The sequence below is a fragment of the Oncorhynchus tshawytscha genome, linkage group LG02 (assembly GCF_018296145.1).
Source record: "Oncorhynchus tshawytscha isolate Ot180627B linkage group LG02, Otsh_v2.0, whole genome shotgun sequence".
Taxonomy (NCBI): domain Eukaryota; kingdom Metazoa; phylum Chordata; class Actinopteri; order Salmoniformes; family Salmonidae; genus Oncorhynchus; species Oncorhynchus tshawytscha.
The window spans coordinates 26,126,194-26,147,446 of NC_056430.1; the positions used below are offsets into that span (position 1 = coordinate 26,126,194).

At 43.0% G+C, this 21,253-nt stretch overlaps 1 protein-coding gene across 11 annotated transcripts in view; it reads left to right on the forward strand.

Annotated features, from left to right (window-relative positions):
• LOC112218790 (rap1 GTPase-activating protein 1) overlaps positions 1 to 21,253 on the forward strand; it is a 130,108-nt gene that overhangs the window by 86,205 nt on the left and 22,650 nt on the right. For 7 of the 11 annotated variants that reach the window (XM_024380017.2, XM_024380026.2, XM_024379946.2 and 4 more), the window contains 6 exons: positions 1,857 to 1,950; positions 13,917 to 13,952; positions 19,312 to 19,359; positions 19,908 to 19,946; positions 20,165 to 20,350; positions 20,990 to 21,093. In XM_024380017.2, coding sequence (XP_024235785.1) covers positions 13,935 to 13,952; positions 19,312 to 19,359; positions 19,908 to 19,946; positions 20,165 to 20,350; positions 20,990 to 21,093 — 395 coding nt within the window. In that variant the 5' untranslated portion in view covers positions 1,857 to 1,950; positions 13,917 to 13,934. Of the gene's footprint in view, positions 1 to 1,856; positions 1,951 to 11,607; positions 11,973 to 13,916; positions 13,958 to 19,311; positions 19,360 to 19,907; positions 19,947 to 20,164; positions 20,351 to 20,989; positions 21,094 to 21,253 lie in introns of those variants that run through there. The other 4 variants (XM_024379971.2, XM_042295750.1, XM_024379954.2 and 1 more) reach the window with 4 other exon arrangements.

Here is a 21,253-nt window from a genome sequence, read left to right on the forward strand (position 1 = left end):
GCTGCATGACTCTCATTCTCTGATTCAGTTCTCCAGATTAGACCTGGACCAGGACATGCTCTCTCTCTGCCAATCACTCCTCCACTGCAGTATGTTAACTGAGCCACTTATGGATGACTAGCTGCACCAATCACTTGTTTCACACAATGTTCTGTCAATTAGGCCAGTGTCACTATTAAATAAAAAATAAATTAAAATAGTTAATAAAATTAAAATAAATGTATAAGATTACTGTACGTAGTACTAACTCGAGGTGCGCAAAACCATTGCTCTGGACTCAGTGAATTTTTTAAACATTCAAAGTGTGGCAGGTGTCCCTGTAATTGGTATTGGGATGTGACACACTTGGGATAGTATTGTTACTGTCACCAGTCACACTGAGACCATCATCTCTTCTCTCTGTAAAGCTCTCCCTTAGTGTTGAGATGATGACACACTCACTGGATGTGTGCTTTGTTTGGTGGCTTTTAAGCTACCATTGATGGGTGCACACACACACACACACACACACACACACACATTCTGCTCCCGTAATCCGATCCATTAAGCAGGCTGTGTGTGTTCCTGGGGTGAGGTGACCAGTTGTCAGGCTGAACCATCTGATCCCTCCCTGTGTAGTAGTGCCTGCTTTACCCAGCCGCCATCTAAACCAGCCTACTACCAGATGCCAACGTGTCGTACTGTTGTAGGATGGAATAAGCACTGCAGGGCCCTGCTTTGTAGTGGGGCAATATTATGATGTGCCATGCTTTGGTTAAGAAAAACATTTGAAATGAGCTCTCCGACATGATTCTGCAATGTTTTCATATAGAAGATATGAAATAATGCTGTTAAAGGAGTGTCTGCTCCAGGTCAACAGTGCGTTGTCAGTGATGTTCAGTGGTGTGCACTGACGGTTTCTGAAGGGTTAATGGGCAGGGAACCCGTCAGCTGAGTAGAGCTGCAATTTAAGGATAACAACACCACTTGGTAAATAGGCTTATTGAACCTACAAACCACCCCCTGTGCCATGTGATTGAAAAGTATGCATGTGTATGTGTGTGTGTGTGCGTGTGTGCCTGTGTGTGCGTATGTGAGAGAGAGAGATTTACATATTCTCAGCAGCTCACCTTCCCTGCCAGCCAGGTTGTTGTGCCAAGCCTTACTCCTTAATAGAATGCCTCCTGCTTCAAGCCTCAGCGTGGTGCCCTCTGTTCAAGGTTCTGTGTGTAGAAGGCTCTTCCATTTATTTAATATGGGCCGTTAAAAGCCTGACTGCCAGTCGATCCAGCAGTTGACTGCTTTGTGAGATGTTGTGTGAAGTAACATGTTTTGACTCAATCATACAGCTCTGGCCAGGCTGCTAATAAGATCTTGTCACCAGAGTAAACATGATCAGACAGAGGGAGGGAGGGATCATGTCCCTTTTCACTCTGTGTTGTTCAAACCAAAGAACAACCCAGTAATTTCAAATTCTATTTCAATGGTTCAGACATTCCAGTTGCCTGACAGCCCTAGTTATAGCCTGTCCTCACCACTTCACAGGCTCAGGAGACAACACTCTAGGCCAGTCGAGCAAGACAGAAAGACAATTATGGGTTAATCCCAAGTATTTACTAGGGAGAGACCGGAAAGACAGTCAGCTCAGTCACATCATCTACAGTGTGCTCCTCTCTTTAATGTGGTGAGGTCCAATCTCGCACCTCCGTGATTTCCAGAATTTACACTACCGTTTCTCTGATCTCTACCGGAGATGTTCAACTCAAAACCAACCAAACATGATTTTTCCAATGTAATCGACCCTAACCCTAACAGTAACCCATAATGACATAATATATCCATGTCAATAACTCAAACTTTTCCTTTGTGATTCACAGCAAACAGGATGGAAGGATACCTCGTATCTCTGACACACTAGAGCCCTTGCTGTCACACTCCCATCCTCCATATCGCGCTCGCTCGTTATCAAAGGTAGGAGCGGGGTCCAAGCCTCAAATGCACCCTGTCAGCTCAACCTTGACCTCTCAACTATTTTCACAAGTCTCTCTCTTGCTGTCTTTTTCTTTCCTCTTTTCTATTCAGCCCCACTCCTCCCTGTGTTGTTCTATTGCCCTACTCTGTGTGCAGGTGAATGGTGTCACCAATCAGACAGGGGTGGCAGGTAGCCTAGCAGTTAGAGCATTTGTTACTGGAAGGTTGCTAGTTCTAATCCCCAATCCAACAAGGTGAAAAGAAAATCTGTCGATGTACCTTTGAGCAAGGCAAAATCTAAGTAATTATCAAGGGCCTATGATCTACTACTTTTAGATAAAATAATATATAGGTTGTTCCAACAGCCAAGGACAAAGCTTTTGTTTTATAGATGCTAGTAGGTGCTAGTAGGTGCTAGTAGGTACACTTACAAGATGCTAGTAGGTGCACTTACAAAACACCTTAAATAATTATATGATACTGGGGGCTGAGGAATATAGAGAATGCTCTCAATTTTACACATAAATAAATATTTTAGCAAATTGTTTTGATTCTTGGGTCCCAGCTCATCACAGGTACATAGGGTCTCCTAAAGAATATCTGTGTCTCAAAAACCCACATCTACCCCTTACATTATGAAACTCGGGGGAATTGGAGTGTTAGAGTGAGGCAAAGAGAGATTCAGTGGTCTAGACACTGGTGGTCCGTCCTCAACCTCTGTAAACCTGCTGTCACTCACTCAGATGACTGAATCACTCTCTGTGGTTTTGACTCATGGGAATTCATTTATGCTGATCTACGAACCCAGGTGATGTGATTTGTTTGGACATGAGGAATATTCAATGATTAAATCTGCAGTAATGCACACATTTATAGGTGAATGTCCTTGTCAAGAAGCTGTCAATGATATAATGCATTATGCATTATCTTGTAATATATGAACAAATTCAGCAGACTATAAATCACAGAGTTCTTCATCAATGTAGCTGTATCAGGTAAATGCCTTTGGTCCAGACTGTATTGCTGTAGTATCTAGGCATATTTTCACTGCTGTGTGCTGTGGCTTAGTGCCTTATTACCTCAGCCTGCAGATTTTTCTCTGGTGGTGGTGGTGGTCCTGGAGACACTGCTGCCCACTGCATCAGTCAATCCCTCTGATGGAAGGATGTGTGGAGAGCAGAGCAGACCATACCAGAGCAGCTGCTGTAGTGTAAATGTTGTGCTCTACCACTGCTGGCCAGAGGAAGGTCATGCAGGAGCCTGCCGCTGACGGCCACGATGAATGATAGATTTTCTCAGAGGACATGACTGGAGAGGAGTGGACGGTAGGTTGGCGTGGCCAAAACATTGGCAGGTCTCACCACAGGGAGAGGATGGGAAATTCAGGTATGTGGTATTGGAGTGGTGGGGTGAGATGAAAGCTGTGATGGGGGCTATGAGTTATAGTGGTGATGGAATAGACCAGGGAATCAGGTCCATCTTCCTCAACCCAGTTTGTCAGGTCCCTTCCATTATACTATGGGTTTGAAATAGTCTGAAATAGTTTGGAATAGTTGAATGTGTCAAGTCCTTTTATGCAACAGCCTTATAGTGATCGTAGTCATTGATTTGTGGTCAATAGGGTCAGTGTAAGTGCTGTCATAACGTTGCCCTGTTGGGTGAGATTTATGACCATCCCATAAATACCTTCCCCCCTTTTCTCTTCACTCTACAGAATGGACTCTTGGAAAGCCCTGTGTTACCTCAGTGAAAGTATGGCACCATCAAAAGGTTGGGGAAAGAACAATATTTCCCTTTCTCAACCAGTTGAAAATGTCCATTGGTACTTAAAGAATATGATGTCTGATCAGTTGTTGTCTGTCTTTATCTGATGATAGGATGACATAAATTGTATCTTGGAAAGTCTACACATTCTAGTTATCAGATTCACATGGAATTGTTGTGCAATTTAAATGTTTAAATGTGAAACTATTTGTGAAAAGATTAAATGTAATTTTAGCCTCCTAAATAAGATAATTGTTTCATAGTAAAACGTAGGCCCACTCAGTGGCCATGCCCAAGTGAACAGACATTGGTTGAGAACTATGAAACATGCCCTTCTCCCCCCAGTACAAAAGCCCGTTGACGCAAGTCAAACCTTGTTACCGATGATGTGAGGACTGGTGTCCATACGTTTAAAAGGGCTTATTTCAACTACAACCGAACAAAATTAACATTTAGTTCCATAAATGTTAAGACTGCTGCCCTAAGCTTTAAAAGTGTGAATTTCAACATGGAGGTGACGATCACCACACTGGAATGGTGAATTTCGACTAGACCAGCCAGAGTACAGCGCGAGCTGATTATGGCAACTTGGTATGATCTTTGAACGTTTATTCACTAAAGAAGAAGTGATACCTTCTAGACATTGAGTTATCAGCTGCAGCTGTAAACATACGTGGCCTAGAAAAGGACAGACAATCTCAGAAGAACGGCAGGGTATTTTAACTTATCCGCTCTACAACACAACGACCAGAAAGATTCTTCAAAGGGCAATGGCGATCTCTGCTGGGTAAACCAGTCTTCCATATTTGACCCATCTATCGAGGCGCAGCTCAGAGTGAATATATATATCTTGCATTTTCCTCTTCCGAATGGGTGGTTATTAGAATGCGTAAGACTCTGTATTTACTGTAGCATAGCTTCTCAAGGTCCGATAGAGATTCAATCCCTTTGTCCCTCAGTCTTCCCGCTCTTTCATTCAAACCCAACCCCCTTCCTTTGTGTAACGAGCCGTCATATCGGGTTAGCCCGCTAGGGGCTTTTCATGACATGATTAGAAATTGATGTGTGATCTATCCTGTGCATATAAATATATATGTAATTCTGTGTGATTATTTAGGTATTTGTAAATAAATAAGACAATTTGTGTATTGCTGATTTAACCTATTAGCTAGGGTCCGTGCAGATAACCAAGTACTTACGACAATCAGAATGAGACCGATCGAGGTGACGATTAATAATTGACTGCTTTTGATATAAAAGATCTTCAGATCTTTAAGAGAGTGGATTCGGGAGATAACCGCTCTATATAAATGAATGCTTCCGTGGTGCCCCAGGTTATTAATGGTATAATTGTTGCATGGTTTCATTCAATCACGTAATCAATTAATCGATTTCATAAAATAGCATGTCATATAATTTAATAATTAATTAATTGATATCAGATAAGCCTCAGCGACTGTCTCTCCCTCCAGCCTGGTATTATACATAGAGACAGTCGCATCAATAGAGAGACAGTCGCTGAGGCTCTAAGCACCTCCAAGACATATGATACCTACTAATATTCTAGTTACTTTAGACAGAAACAAAAGTAGTGAGGTTGGTCGCAGAGGATGTTTAGGCGTATACTGCGACCGTCTAGCAATCCAAAGGTTGTGCGTTTGAGTCATGTCGGGGACAACTGTAGAATTTTGATTTAATCCTTCCCATAACCCCGATTCTAACTTTAACCCAATTAATCTAGGCCTTGGGCCGTGAGGCGCCTTCTCACTGAGCTCCACCAAGCTGTTTTATTTAGGGTCTGGGGAGTGTCATGCCACTCAAACAGACCAGATCTGGTAATTAATACATATAAAATATGCATAGCGTTAGGCCCCCAGGCCAGGGAGGCAGCAAAAGTGATTCAGTGGGAGAGAGGCTCGTTATTGCATCTATTCTAGAGCACTAACCTGGAGTGTTTAAATTAAAGGACTCGTAAAAGGAAATTAAGGTAATGTGTACTTGGAGTCTCAATATGATGGTGGGGCTTGAGAAAGAGTGCTGTGATCTGTTCACTATGCTGTCTGGTTATTACTTCTCTCTTATTAATTTGCCCAAATCCCTTCTCTCTGTGAATACATGGTTTCCATTTTAAGCTACATTGTGCAGTAGACAGACAGCGAGCTGAGATTTGAGTAGTTTCTACTTCATTTTAACATTACCTATGCAGGGTATTTCACTTCCCAACACATCCAGTGGAGAATCGTAACTTCATCTTAGGTCCAATTTTCACATTGTGCATGGATGTCAATGGGATGCATGGCTTTGACCACATAGCTAGCATGACTCAGTCTACCCATGTCATTGCGTTTGTGTGTAGGCTACTTTAAATGGTAATACAGATTTGTTGTCTCAGTGTGTTTCAATATCAAATGTTTGCTGTATGTCACCCTGTAGCCTTTGTTGTTTCACAACACCTCAAACATTTGTACACATCTTTGCAATATCAACAGGATTGACCTTCTTCAGGATATTGATGCTGAACAAAGGTTTGGTTATGTGTGTTCTCCTACAAAATCCAACTTAGTCTGCTGCCATTTTTGTAAATGTACACTTCACTCAAAGCTCTTCACACAACAGAAGGTCCTTTACAGTAAAGCCTCCATTTTATTTAACAAAGGACATCAATCTGTATTATAAGTTTAAAGTGGCATAAATACAGTGCCTTAAAGTATTCAGACCTCATTTGTCAGCGATTACAGCATCAAGTCTTCTTGGGTATGACGCTACAAGATTGGCACACCTGTATTTGGGGAGTTTCTCACATTCTTCTCTGCAGATCCTCTCAAGCTGTCAGGCTGGATGGGAAGCTTTGTTGCACAGCTATTTTCATGTCTCTCCAGAGATGTTCGATTGGGTTCAAGTCCGGAATCTGGCTGGGCCACTCAAGGACATTCAGAGAATTTTCCAAAAGCCACTCCTGCGTTGTCTTGGCTGTGTGCTTAGGGTTGTTGTCCTGTTGGAATGTAAACTTTTGCCCCAGTCTGAGGTCCTGAGAGGTCTGGAGCAGGTTTTCATCAAGGATCTCTCTGTACTTTGCTCTGTTCAGTCCCTCCCTCTGAAAAACATCCCCACAGCATGATGCTGCCACCATCATGCTTCACCGTAGGGATGGTGCCAGGTTTCCTTTATTTATTTATTTCATCTTTATTTAACCAGGTAGGCTAGTTGAAAACGAGTTCTCATTTACAACTGCGACCTGGCCAAGATAAAGCAAAGCAGTTCGACACGTACGACAACACTGAGTTACACATGGAATAAACAAACATACAGTCAATAGTACAGTAGGAAAAATCTGTATACATTGTGTGCAAATGAGGTTAGATAAGGTAGGTAAGGCAATAAATAGGCCATGGTGGCAAATTAATTACAATATAGCAATTAAACACTGGAGTGATTGACGTGCAGAAGATGAATGTGCAAGTAGAGATACTGGGGTGCAAAGGCGCAAGATAAATAAATAAATACAGTATGGGGATGAGGTAGTTGGATGGGCTATTTACAGATGGGCTATGTACAGGTGCAGTGATATGTGAGCTGCTCTGACAGCTGGTGCTTAAAGTTAGTGAGTGAGATATGAGTCTCCAGCTTCATTGATTTTTGCAGTTTGTTCCAGTCATTGGCAGCAGAGAACTGGAAGGAAAGGCGGCCAAACTGAGGAATTGACTTTGGGGGTGACCAGTGAAATATACCTTCTGAAGCGCATGCTACGGGTGAGTGCTGTTTTGGTGACCATTGAGCTGAGATAAGGCGGGGCTTTACCTAGCAGAGGCTTGTAGATGACCTGAAGCCAGTGGGTTTGGCGATGAGTATGAAGCAAGGGCCAGCCAACGAGAGCATACATGTCGCAGTGGTGGGTAGTATATGGAGCTTTGGTGACAAAACGGATGGCACTGTGATAGACTGCATCCAATTTGTTGAGTAGAGTGTTGGAGGCTATTTTGTAAATGACATCGCCGAAGTTGAGGATCGGTAGGATGGTCAGTTTTACAAGGGTATGTTTGGCAGCATGAGTGAAGGATGCTTTGTTGCAAAATAGGAAGCCAATTCTAGATTTCATTTTGGATTGGAGATGCTTAATGTGAGTCTGGAAGGAGAGTTTACAGTCTAACCAGTTGTAGTTGTCCACATATTTGTCCACATATTCTAAGTCAGCACCATCCAGAGTTGTGATGCTGGACGGGCGGGCAGGTGTGGGCAGCGATCGGTTGAAGAGCATGCATTTAGTTTCACTAGCGTTTAAGAGCAGCTGGAGGCCACGGAATGAGAGTTGTATGGCATTGAAGCTTGTCTGGAGGTTGGTTAACACAGTGTCCAAAGAAGGGCCAGAAGTATACAGAATGGTGTCGTCTGCGTAGAGGAGGATCAGAGAATCACCAGCAGCAAGAGCGACATCATTGACGTATACAGAGAAGAGAGTCAGCCCGAGAATTGAACCCTGTTGCACCCCCATAGAGACTGCCAGAGGTCCGGGCAACAGGCCCTCTGATTTGACACACTGAACTCTATCAGAGAAGTAGTTGGTGAACCAGGCGAGAAACCAGATTGCATAGCGGAGAAGGTACGGTGGGATTCAAAATGGTCAGTAATCTGTTTGTTAACTTGGCTTTCGAATACCTTAGAAAGGCAGGATAGGATAGTCTGTAACAGTTTGGGTCTAGTGTGTCTCCCCCCTTGAAGAGGGGGATGACCGCGGCTGCTTTCCAATCTTTGGGAATCACAGACGATATGAAAAAGAGGTTGAACAGGCTAGTAATAGGGGGTTGCAACAATTTTGGCAGATCATTTTTAGAAAGAGAGGGTCCAGATTGTCTAGCCCAGCTGATTTGTAGGGGTCTAGATTTTGCAGCTCTTTCAGAACATCAGCTATCTGGATTTGGGTGAAGGAGAAATGGGGGAGGCTTGGGTGAGTTGGTGTGGGGGGTGTAGGACTGTTGACCGGGGTCGGGGTAGCCAGGTGGAAAGCATGGCCAGCCGTAGAAAAATGCTTATTGAAATTCTCAATTATCGTGGATTTATTGGTGGTGACAGTGTTTCCTAGCCTCAGTGCAGTGGGCAGCTGGGAGGAGGTGCTCTTATTCTCCAAGGACTTTACAGTGTCCCAGGACATTTTTGAGTTTGTGCTACAGGATGCAAATTTCTGCTTGAAAAATCTAGCCTTAGCTTTCCTAACTGCCTGTGTATATTGGTTTCTAACTTCCCTGAAAAGGGGGCTATTCGATGCTAATGCAGAACGCCACAGGATGTTTTTGTGCTGGTCAAGGGCAGTCAGATCTGGAGAGAACCAAGGGCTATATCTGTTCCTGGTTCTACATTTTTTGAATGGGGCATGCTTATTTTAGATGGTGAGGAAGGCACTCTCGAGGCATTCTCTACTGACGGGATGAGGTCAATATCCTTCCATGATACCCGGGCCAGGTCGATTAGAAAGGCCTGCTCGGTGAAGTGTTTTAGGAAGCGTTTGACAGTGATGAGGGGTGGTCGTTTGACCGCAGACCCATTACGGACGAATGGGGTTTCTGGGTGCGATAGAATAGATTCAAGGCATAATGTACAGACGAAGGTATGGTAGGATGTGAATACAGTGGAGGTAAACCTAGGCATTGAGTGATGATGAAAGAGATATTGTCTCTAGAAACATCATTTAAACCAGGTGATGTCAACGCATGTGTGGAGGTGGAACTAAAGGGTTAGCTAAGGCATATTGAGCAGGGCTAGAGGCTCTACAGTGAAATAATACAATAATCACTAACCAGAACAGCAATGGACAAGGCATATTAACATTAGTGAGAGGCATGCGTAGCCGAGTGATCATAGGAGTCCAGTGTGTAGTTAGGCTGGCTGGAGACACAGTTCAGATAGCTCGCGGGCCGGGGCATGCAAGCTAGCAGAAGGGCCTTAAGAGGGACGTTGTGACGGAGGAAGTCTGTTATAGCCTCCTCATGCGGAACCTCCCCGTGCTGTTACGTCGGTAGTCCAGTCGTGATGAATAAGCAGTGCTCCGTGTAGTAAAAGGGGTCCAGGCCAATTTGCAAAATAGTTATAGTGGCCCAAGAAATTGGCCGATGGACCTATTCAGCTAAAAGTCCGATATGCTCTAGATGGGCATTCAGGGGTCGTCGCAACGTAGTAGCCAGTTGAAGAACCCCCTCGGGCGGATTACGTCGGTAGTCCAGTCGTGAAGGATCGGCAGGTCTCCAGAACGGCAGGAAAAGGGGTCCAGGTCAATTGGTTAAATATATAATGTATCCCAGGAGTGGCTGATGGACCTCTTCGGCTAGCTGGGAGATGGCCCTAGCATGGGCTAGCTCCAGGATAGGCAGCTAGCTAGCTGCGATGATCCAGGTGAAAAGGTTCAGAACTTGCGGTTGGAATTCGGTGATATGGAGAGAAAATAAGTCCGGTATGCTCAGGTTTGAATCGCGTTGTGCAAGAGTTTTCCTAGCTAAAGGTTAGCTGATGACCGCTAGCAGTGGTTAGCTGACTACTAGCTAGTAGCTAGTTACCTGGCTAGCTTCTGTTGGGGTTCCGATTCAGAAGTAAAGAAAAATACTTTAGAAAATGCAGATCCACACCACATTGGGTGAGGTGGGTTGCGGGTTGAAGTTGAGGTTTAGAAAAATATAAAAAGATATGTGAAGAAAAAATATATAAAAAGATATATACATGGGACATGACAAGACGAGGACAAAGACGTGTGACTGCTACGCCATCTTGAGTATACATGCACTGTCAACTGTGGGAACTTTATATAGACAGGTGTATGCCTTTCCAAATCATATCCAATCCATTGAATTTACCACAAGTGGACTCTAATCAAGTTGTATAAACATCTCAAGGATGATCAATGGAAACAGGATGCACCTGAGCTCAATTTTGAGTCTCACTGCAATGGTCTGAATACTTCTGTACATTTCTAAAAATCTTTTTTGCTTTGTCATTATGGGGTATTGTGTGTAGATTGCTGAGGATTTTATTTGATCCATTTCAGAATAAGGCTGTAACTGTGGAAAAAGTAAATGAGTCTGAATAATTTCTGAAGGCACTGTGTAGCCTCCTCATCACAGAACCTCAGATCTCTCCCTGCTCGAGTGTTTTGCCCATTGATTTCTCTCTGCTGAAATCAATTTTGGTGGAAGAACTGATAGTGTTTCTCATTGTATAAATGCAGACCATTATAAAATGAGTCCAATCTGTTTTCATTGAGAGGTTCCTGAAATGTGTTTCCCTGTGGTATGAAATAGGGCAGTATTGGTTGGACATGTGATAGTGGGAGAGTACCTCCAAGATGAGGAGTCCCACAGTGTACACTTTACATAATAATACAACTACTCTTCCCCTTTCCTCCCTCTCACTCTTTCTCTTCCTCTTATTCAAACATGTCATCCAACATACTACACAATGACTACCCTTCTTTCTGTTCTGAAAGTTAAAAAGATGAGATGATGAGACCCTGATCTCAGACCCTGGACCTGGCTGTGTCAGCAGACCCTCTCTGGGCTCCTGCAGCCTGCTGACTCCTCTCAGACCCGGCCCATGAAAACTTTCACAGGGTCAATAAAGGCCCCTGAAGAGATGTGCTGTGTCAATAAAGGAACAAGGAGGGTCTTCCTGTAACATCAAGGTCTTTACAGAGCAGTTTATACACGTTATTCAGACTTAAAGGTAGACTTACTTTACTTCTGCAGTGTAAAGGCTTTGAGCACAGACTACTCTGAGAGAGAGAGAGAGAGAGAGAGCGAGAGAGAGAGAGAGAGAGAGAGAGAGAGAACAATATACTTACCATATGAAAGGGTAAAAAAGAGAAGTCCACAAAGCGAGAGAGGAGGTGGAGAAATGCTCTTCCTTGAAAACAGACAGAGTGTGTGAGAAGAGGAAGGGAGGGATGAGGATCTTTACAGTCAGGCACATGCTCACACAGATATAGTACATACAGACCTATACAAACCCATGCATTCTAATGGGCATGCAGACCTGTTAAGAGACCTGAGACGCAGCAGTTCTTGTCTTGTATTTAGGGGCAGTAGAATACAGTGTAAAGTGACAGTAGTAGTTAGAGCTCTGACACTCTGGTCAATATACACACAGAAACAAATATACCCACACTCTGTTTTTGGAGTCGGAGTTTTGGAGTTATGAGTGACTTCAGGATGACTAAGAGTGGCCATGTGTTCCTCAGTCCTTCGGTTATTACATGGGGCCAGAGGAGACGACACAGTGATGTAAGTATTCATTCCTACTGTTGTATATGAGTAAGAGATAATGTAGTGCAGATAACTGTGATCTTAGGTATCTTACAGTGTAGTGTTGTAAATCCACATCTGTTCACCATTACTCTGTTGCAGTCAGAACAGCTGTTCGTTACTTGAAGGCACAGCTGTGTCTCTTGCTGTTAGTCTTATCACCTATATTAATGTGTAATTTCTCATGTGGACAGAGATTGGTTTTGGTAGGACTCTGTTTCCAGTAGCCACAGAGACAGTGGAGAGGGTAGGAAAGGAGATCATTAGATCAGGGTCAGTCTTTACTGCTGTTTCCAGTCCCATCACTTTTACTTGTTACCATGGCAGTACCTCTCAATGGTACCTCTCAATTTGTCTCTGGCAGAGAGTTCAGTCAACCCACATGTGTAGGTTACTACTGCACTCACATTTTTGATAAAGGAATTGGTGAGGTGAATATTTGTGTTTGGAAAACAGTAATATTTCTGTTTTGGTTCTGATCCTCACTGACCGTGTTAGTTTGCACTCGTTTGCTTTAAAGGCAGCAGCAGGATCGGCCAGCGTATCGTATGACACTGTTTGTTCACACGGTGAACCATGGGTTATTAAAACAAGCCAGTGTTGGTCAGTATGTGTGAATGTGCCCAAACAGTAGATTTCGGTGTACCCGTAGTAAATTCATGTTGTCATGTGGAAACATTAGCTTGACACCCCAGTCCACTTGTGTTACATGGTACAGAGAGTGCCTCACTGGGCTGACATTGGCTATCTCACCCAATAGCACAGAGTCTTTAATTGGTAACTTCCCTAGTCCATGCGTTGTGGTCAGGATGGAACTGCCCAGCATCAGGATAGCGGTCATTGTGGAGAACAGCTGCCTGGCTGTGGGTATTCCTTCTCTTACTTTATATGAGCGTCCCTTATCTTGAATAGAGTAGATCCTCAAGCCTCAGTAGAGTTCAACTGCTTGACAGCAGGTATCCTTTCTCTTCATTAGTTCTCATATTTTTACATTTGAGTCATTTAGCAGATGCTCTTATCCAGAGATATTAGTAGGTTTAAGTGCCTTTCTCAACGGCACAATGACATATTTTTCACCTAGTCAGCTCAGGGATTTGAACCAGCGACCTTTCAGTTACTGGCCCAATAGTCTCAACCGCTAGGCTGCCTGCCATTACCTTATCTGGGATAAAATTGATTATGCCGTTAATGGGAGCTGATAGTGAATGGAGTTTGTAATGAGGCTACAGCACTTGTGTTGATTTTTAGTTAAAGGAGTCTGGAAGTTATGTATCTTTGGCTCACTTCCTGCAGGACTTGTACAGTAGACTACTATTGATTAGAAATTAACAGAGATGACAGATGGAGGGTACTATTAGAACCAGTTTGTAAACCCATGCATCTCATTTGTTTTCATTTTCGGACTAATATCTCCTCTCCCCATTCCATGTTGATCTAATGGGCTAAGTGTGTTACAGTCACACATCAATACATCCTGAGTGTACAGAGTTAGCTGCCTGCCTGAGACTGTGTGTTAAGGTGGTTAGTGGCTGTTTGCAACCTTAATATTCCCTCCCCGCCTTTAGAGGCACTGGGATTCACCCTGCCTGCTCCTACAGAGGAGAATATCATTGTTTCCAGGCAATTGTTTTCGTTAGGAGCGATTCAGTGAGTCGTAAATGGAGCCTCAGTGAGGGTGATGGTGTGCTCGGGGGGTGTGACTGGCCTGGGAAAGAAGCACAACACATTGATGCCAAGGAGCATGCAGTCAGAGGCTGGTTGTAATGTAAAGAGGGCTTGGATCAACTACACTCCCAGCTCCACATCCACAAATGTGTTGGGATGAACACAATAAAAATCTCATGTGAAGAAGACTGTAGAGCCAGCATATTTCACCAACCAGTAAACCGCTCTCCTTCTTTGATCTGTCTCTCTCTCCCTCAGACATCAGACCTATTTGCAATGATCGAGAGGATGCAGGTACTGTAAGTTGTCTGAGATCTCTGCTGTATACTTTACTCACTGCTTTGTCTTCTTTGTAGTTTCAATTTGTTTTCTGTTTACTATTCTTGTGGCTACTTCTGGTTAAACATGTCCACACACACACCCATACACATGCACGCACACGCACGCACGCACGCACACACACACACACACACACACACACACACACACACACACACACACACACACACACACACACACACACACACACCCTATTTTCACTAAACCCTAACCCTAACCCATACCTTAACCCTAACCCAAAAACCTAACCTTAACCCTAAACCTAACCCTAGCTCCTAACAATAAAATTAACCCTAGCTCCTAACAATAAAATTAACCCTAGCTCCTAACCCTAAATCTAATTCTAACACTAATTCTAACCATAAACCCCCTAGAAATAACATTTGACCTTGTGAGGACTAACAAAATGTCCCCCAGTTGGTCAAATGTTTAAACACACACACTGTTTAGTAATTAGAATCCATAGAGCAGCTTTAAGTGATACAGTCTACTGTGTGCTCACCCCTCCTCTCCATAGCCTTTCCTGTGTCGTCTGTTGCTGTCTCTCTTGTTGCCCTCTTATATTGCTGTCTCTTAGTATTCTATGTTGCTTTCTCTTGTCTACCCTCCTCTCTCGTCCTGTCCCAGTTGTAAAAAGTGTGAAGTAAATAAAATAAATAATTGTTTTAATAGTAATTTCACAGGCTTTCTTTGTAAACCATGTTTTACTTTTCACTGTCTGTATTTCACCTGTTATTATTCCTGTAAATAAATCAAACTAAATAAAATCTATAGAGCAACTTTAAGTGATACATTCTTACGTGTGCTCAACCCACCTTGTTCTCTCTCCATCTGCCCTCTTCTGTCACCTACTCTGCTTCTTGTCTGTTGGTGTCTGTGTCTTGTATGTTGCTGTCTCAGGTTCTTGTTTGTTACTGTCTCCTTTGTTTATCCTCTTCTGTTATGGCCTGTTCTGTTCTTCCGGTGTCTCTCTCCAACACCTATTCTTCTGTTGCTGGTGTATTCTTGTCTGGTTTTTCTCTCTCCATCATATCCTACACTTCTGTTGCTGTCTCTGTGTCTTGTCTGGTGTGTCTCTCTCCATCATATCCTACACTTCTGTTGCCGTCTCGGTCTTGTCTGGTGTGTCTCCTTAGTTTTGCAATTCAAAATATTCAAGGGGATACTGGGGTAGCTTAACTTATTTTGTGCCTGTGTCTGAGTCACTTAAATTATCCTCTTTCCTACCATTTGCCCCTGGCTGCTACTGTTCTAAGTGCTCCACTGGCCTGTGGTTCTTATCTGTCTTCCTCCATGGCTCATCTGAAAGGTAGCAAGGTAAAGGTGCAACATGTCTTTAGTTAGTTTTAAAGGGTGACTACACTTCCTGATTTGGCCTTTTTTAGATTTGGATAATTAAGAAATGCTAGCGGCCATGACTGAATTCAAATGTTTGTTTCGTGGTGTGGTTTGATGTGTGTGTCCGCTGTTGGGAAGAGTTAGCCAAATAATTTAGCCAATTAGATTGAGCCAGCTGTAGTGCAACCTGAATTTGACTCAGGCTTAGGATAGCCTATCTCCGGGGCTAGATAGACACCGTCAATACATTTACACAATGTAAATTATAAATTTTTCATGTTGCACACCTTTTAGCTTTCTCATTAAATGTTTCAATATTTGTATATGCATTTCAACAATTTATGGTTGGTTTGAGGGTTTAAGTCATAAAACTTTGGAGCTATTGGAATTGTAACATAATGTCCCATGTACATTTCGTAATTTACCAATGGTCCCTAACTAGCCCATAGGGATATCCGAAGTCAACTCAAATTTACAACAGGCATTACGATCGGGTCGCGTGCAGCTGCACTTCAAATGTATGATTACTTGTGTGCTGCCAGCTGTGGGCATGTGGGCAGGATTGAAACAAACCCAACCTTTATTTATGTTGTGATGCAATCACGACCACAAGTCTCACAAAACTCAGTTTTGGATGAGACTGACTTTGTAGTAAATATTGACAGTTGTAACGGTTCTCTTGTGGTGAAGGAGAGTCGGACCAAAATGCGGCGTGTAGATTGCGATCCATGTTTAATAAACAACCATAAAAACACGAATCAATACAAACACTACAAAACAAAGAACGTAAATGAACGTAACAAAAACCGAAACAGTCCTATCTGGTGCAAACACAGAGACAGGAACAATCACCCACAAACACACAGTGAAACCCAGGCTACCTAAATATGGTTCCCAATCAGAGACAATAACTAACACCTGTCTCTGATTGAGAACCATATCAGGCAAGACATAGAAATAGACAAACTAGACATGAAACATAGAATGCCCACCCAGCTCACGTCCTGACCAACACTAAAACAAGGAAAACACATACGAACGATGGTCAGAACATGACAACAGTAGAATAAATGTTTCTGACTCATATTGGTGCCACATTGGCTGTTTTCTAAATGACAAGTTGGTTTTTAGAGGCAGCCGCTTTTTGAAAGTTACTGTATACTGACACGACCAGGGCAACTAAACTGTAAAGAAAAATGTGTCCACAAACATATAAGGAGCTACATGAATATTAAGAGACATGAGCCCGAAAAATTGTCCTGTAGACCTTTGTCAGTTTCTACCAGCTAATGTGAGATATTTAGATGACATAACATTTGTGGACACATAACTTAAGGGCCGATGTAGGTTCAATGTTTTGTTCACCTACAATCACAAATAACCACAAAGCTGGCCATCTTTTCCCCTCTCTTTATGGCTGCCCTCCCCCTTCCCTTCTAAGTCCCAGTTTGTTTATTTGTCATATACACATGATGTACAGTTGAAGTCGGAAGTTTACATACACTTAGGTTGGAGTCATTAAAACACATTTTTCAACCACTCCACAAATGTCTTGTTGACAAAATATAGTTTTGGAAAGTCGGTTAGGACATCTACTTTGTGCATGACACAAGTCATTTTTCCAACAACTGTTTCCAGACAGATTATTGCACTTGTAATTCACTGTATCACAATTCCAGTGGGTCAGAAGTTTACATACACTAAGTTGACTGTGCCTTTAAACAGCTTGGAAAATTCCAGAAAATTATGTCATGGCTTTAGAAGCTTCTGAAAGGCTAATTGACATCATTTGAGTCAATTGGAGGTGTACCTGTGGATCTATTTCAAGGCCTACCTTCAAACTCAGTGCCTCTTTGCTTGACATCAGGGGAAAATCAAAAGAAATCAGCCAAGACCTCGGAAAAAAAATGTAGACCTCCACTAGTCTGGTTCATCCTTTCCAAATGCCTGAAGGTACCACATTCATCTGTACAAACAATAGTACGCAAGTATAAACACCATGGGACCACGCAGCCGTCATACCGCTCAGGAAGGAGACGCGTTCTGTCTCCTAGAGATGAACGTACTTTGGTGCGAAAGTGCAAGACAATCCCAGAACAACAGCAAAGGACCTTGTGAAGATGCTGGAGGAAACAGTTACAAAAGTATCTATATCCACAGTAAAACAAGTCCTATATTGACATAACCTGAAAGGCTGCTGAGCAAGAAAGAAGCCACTGCTCCAAAACCACCATAAAAAAGCCAGACTACTGTTTGCAACTGCACATGGGAACAAAGATTGTACTTTTTGGAGAAATGTCCTCTGGTCTGATGAAACAAAAATAGAACTGTTTGGCCATAATGACCATCGTTATGTTTGGAGGAAAAAGGGGGAAGCTTGCAAGCTGAAGAACACCATCCCAAAAGTGAAGCACGGGGGTGGCAGCATCATGTTGTGTGCGTGCGTGACTGCAGGATGGACTGGTGCACTTCACAAAATAGATGGCATCATGAGGCAGGAAAATTATATGGATATATTGAAGCAACATCTCAAGACATCAGTCAGGAAGTTAATGCTTGGTCGCAAATGGGTCTTCCAAATGGACAATGACACCAAGCATATTTCCAAAGTTGTGGCAAAATGGCTTAAGGACAAAAAAGTCAAGGTATTGGCCATCACAAAGCCTTGACCTCAATCCTATAGAACATTTGTGGGCAGAACTGAAAAAGTGTGTGAGATCAAGGAGGCCTCCTCTGTTAGGAGGAATGGGCAAAATTCACCAAACATATTGTTGGAAGCTTGTGGAAGGCTACCCGAAACATTTGACCCAAGTTAAACAATTTAAAGGCAATGCTACCAAATACGAATTGAGTGTATGTAAACTTCTGACCCACTGGGAATGTGATGAAAGAAATATAAGCTGAAATAAATAATTAATAACACAGTGCAATGAAATGCTGACCTGCAAGTTAACCTCTCGACAATGCAACAACATTAGAAAAAGTAAGTAGCTAAGTGAATAGAAATTGCAATAAAAATAAAAGCTCAATTAAATAATTTCACCTATTTAATAATTGGCCATTTTTCTTACAAATAGTTACATAACCTACAAATATATTGGAAATAACAGACATGAGCCAAGCATGTTGAATGGAATAGATCATTAGACCTCTATAATTTAATTCATTTGGTCAATTTTACTTCCTCAACGTTGCTATTTTTAAACTGGGTTAAATATCAATGTTATTTGATATTTTCAGCAGCCTTTCAATGTTGTAGTAAAGTTGTGAAATCTCTACCAATCACAGCAGTCACCGCGTAACTCCAGGGACTTCTTGCAGTGCCTGCTACTGCCTAGCGCATCTATATTGCATTGTTTATTTTTGTCATAAAAATGTCTGTATTTATTTATTTTTTAATACCGCATAGTGCAAGTGATGTGTGGTTATGGAAACTCATATCAGACTGAAATTTAAAACAAAGGTTTCAGGCTGGACCAAAAACATCCAGGGATGAAGCCTCGGACACCCATGGCTAATGACGATGGTGTTCACTATTCTGTTTCAGTGGGTTTACTCCCTCTGATTGACTCAATGATGTGTGTGGTCTGGGCCTGGCTGTTGGTGACGCCTTCTCTGCTGTCCTCTGTCTCTCACACACTCACTCCTCTGCTTCAGTTACTACCCTATCTTTTTTCTTCCACTGACATTTGAATTGTCTCTCCCTTTGCTATATCTTCATGCTATGTTTAGTTGATATGTTGAAGCAATGTATTGTCCTTAATCTGAAATCTTCCTATTTTTCTCTTTTCCTATGTGCCTGTAATGCCAAGATTGGTTTAGAGAAACATTTAAAACATTATACTCTTGAATATTATTATTGTTTTGAAGTTAACTTGGAGTGAGAAGTCTATGTTATTTCTGTGCAGCTGTGTTAGTGTGTGTGTGTGCTGTGTATATTACCTGGCCCCTGGCATGCCTCTATTTCCCTCCACAGGGCAGCAGAATGGACGAGCAGAGATGCACCTTCCCTCCACCCCTCAAAGTGAGTCTAGTCCATCCTCACATTTCCCCACAGACTCCCTGTGGACAAAGGCTCCATTATGGCAGAGCCTTGAACCTCTCCTTGTCTCCCGTCAGACAGGCTTTCAGACACACACCGCTCAAATTAGAACCCCAACCTCATCAATCTTATCACACAGCCAGACTACTGCAGTGTTGGAACGCTGGATTGTGTAGCATATCCTCGGCGGGTCGGCAGTCTGTGTCCGTTTAAAGGGATGCTCGCCAAAGCTCTGAGTGTCACAATTAGTGGACAATAAGGATGTGAATACATTGTTGTGTTTATTGTGGTGGTCACTCCAAAAATTGGGTCTCATTAGTTGGGATAGCCCACCCAATATCGTCAATGTGGTTTCAATCTATGATTTAATGTGGGTTCCTTTCATTCTAGTTATGTGCTTTGTAGATTGAGCATTTACACATTGGTTGATTGTGCTGTCAACATAAAAGTCACATGCTGCATTAATGAGGGGACTATGATGGTAAATGGAAAAATGTTGTGCATTATTATGACATGTGGTTTTCTTGCAGACAGAGGAGGACTATATCCCTTACCCCAGTGTTCATGAGGTACAAACAATTTAAAACTGACTCACATACAGAGCTGTGTATGATAAAAAACCATTGGAAACTGAAATCTGTATCACATATAGAGCTCTTTGATACATCATAAACAGTCTGAATGAACCCAAAGTGTGGTTGCCCTTTATCTGCTATTGAATTGAATCCCATGTATTGTGTTTATTTTCATTTAACTTTATTAACTTCATCTTCTTGGTTGGAATCAGGTCCTGGGTCGTAGGAGCCCCTTCCCCCTAATCCTGCTGCCTCAGTTCGGAGGCTACTGGATCGAGGGGACCAATCACAAACCCAGTGCCACACCTGAGCCTGAGCAGAGGCCCTGTGCGTCCTCCCACATCAAGCTGGAGACCAACAGCATGGCCAAGATCTACAGGAAGCAGTTCATGGGCAAGGTGAGCATCATCTGATAAGCACCATTCTGCTCCCTACTTTTTTTCTGGAGATTTGATTCCAGCTGAAATTTAAGTAGATTGAAATAAAATAGAATAGTATATTTCTTTGCTAGCTGAGAGTCCCTCAAAATGCTTACATCACAGGCTTACATCACAGGCTGAGGCTCAGTCCATTCATTCTCCTGGCAGGGGACTGTGTTTATAACAAATTAAAGTATTATCTGTATGTACCACTGTTGAGTTAGCTGGAGGAGCTTTTCTCTTTGAGCAGTCGAGCTGAGGGGGACTAGGCTGAGGGGGACTGGGCTGAGGGGACTAGGCTGAGGGGGACTAGGCTGAGGGGGACTAGGCTGAGGGGGACTAGGCTGAGGGGGACTGGGCTGAGGGGGACTGGGCTGAGGGGGACTGGGCTGAGGGGGACTGGGCTGAGGGGGACTAGGCTGAGGGGGACTGGGCTGAGGGGGACTGGGCTGAGGGGGACTGGGCTGAGGGGGACTGGGCTGAGGGGGACTGGGCTGAGGGGGACTAGGCTGAGGGGGACTAGGCTGAGGGGACTGGGCCAGTAAGAGGAATAATGAACATTGCCTGAAGTGTGGATTATTTGTTATCTGAGTGTACCTTCTGGTGATGTCTCTATAGGAACACTTTAATTACTACTCCATGGACATCGGCCTGGGCCACCTGGTCTTCTCCATGAAGTATGATGTCATCGGGGACCAGGAGCATCTCTGCTTGCTGCTAAGGTACCATTCATATTATCCCCCTGCCTCCTCTTTCTCTCTACACACCACCGGTGGCTGGTGGCACCTTAATTGGGGGAGGACAGGCTCATAGTAATGCATGGAAAATAATAAATGGACTGGTTTAAAAACAAAAACATTTTGATACATTCCATGCACACAC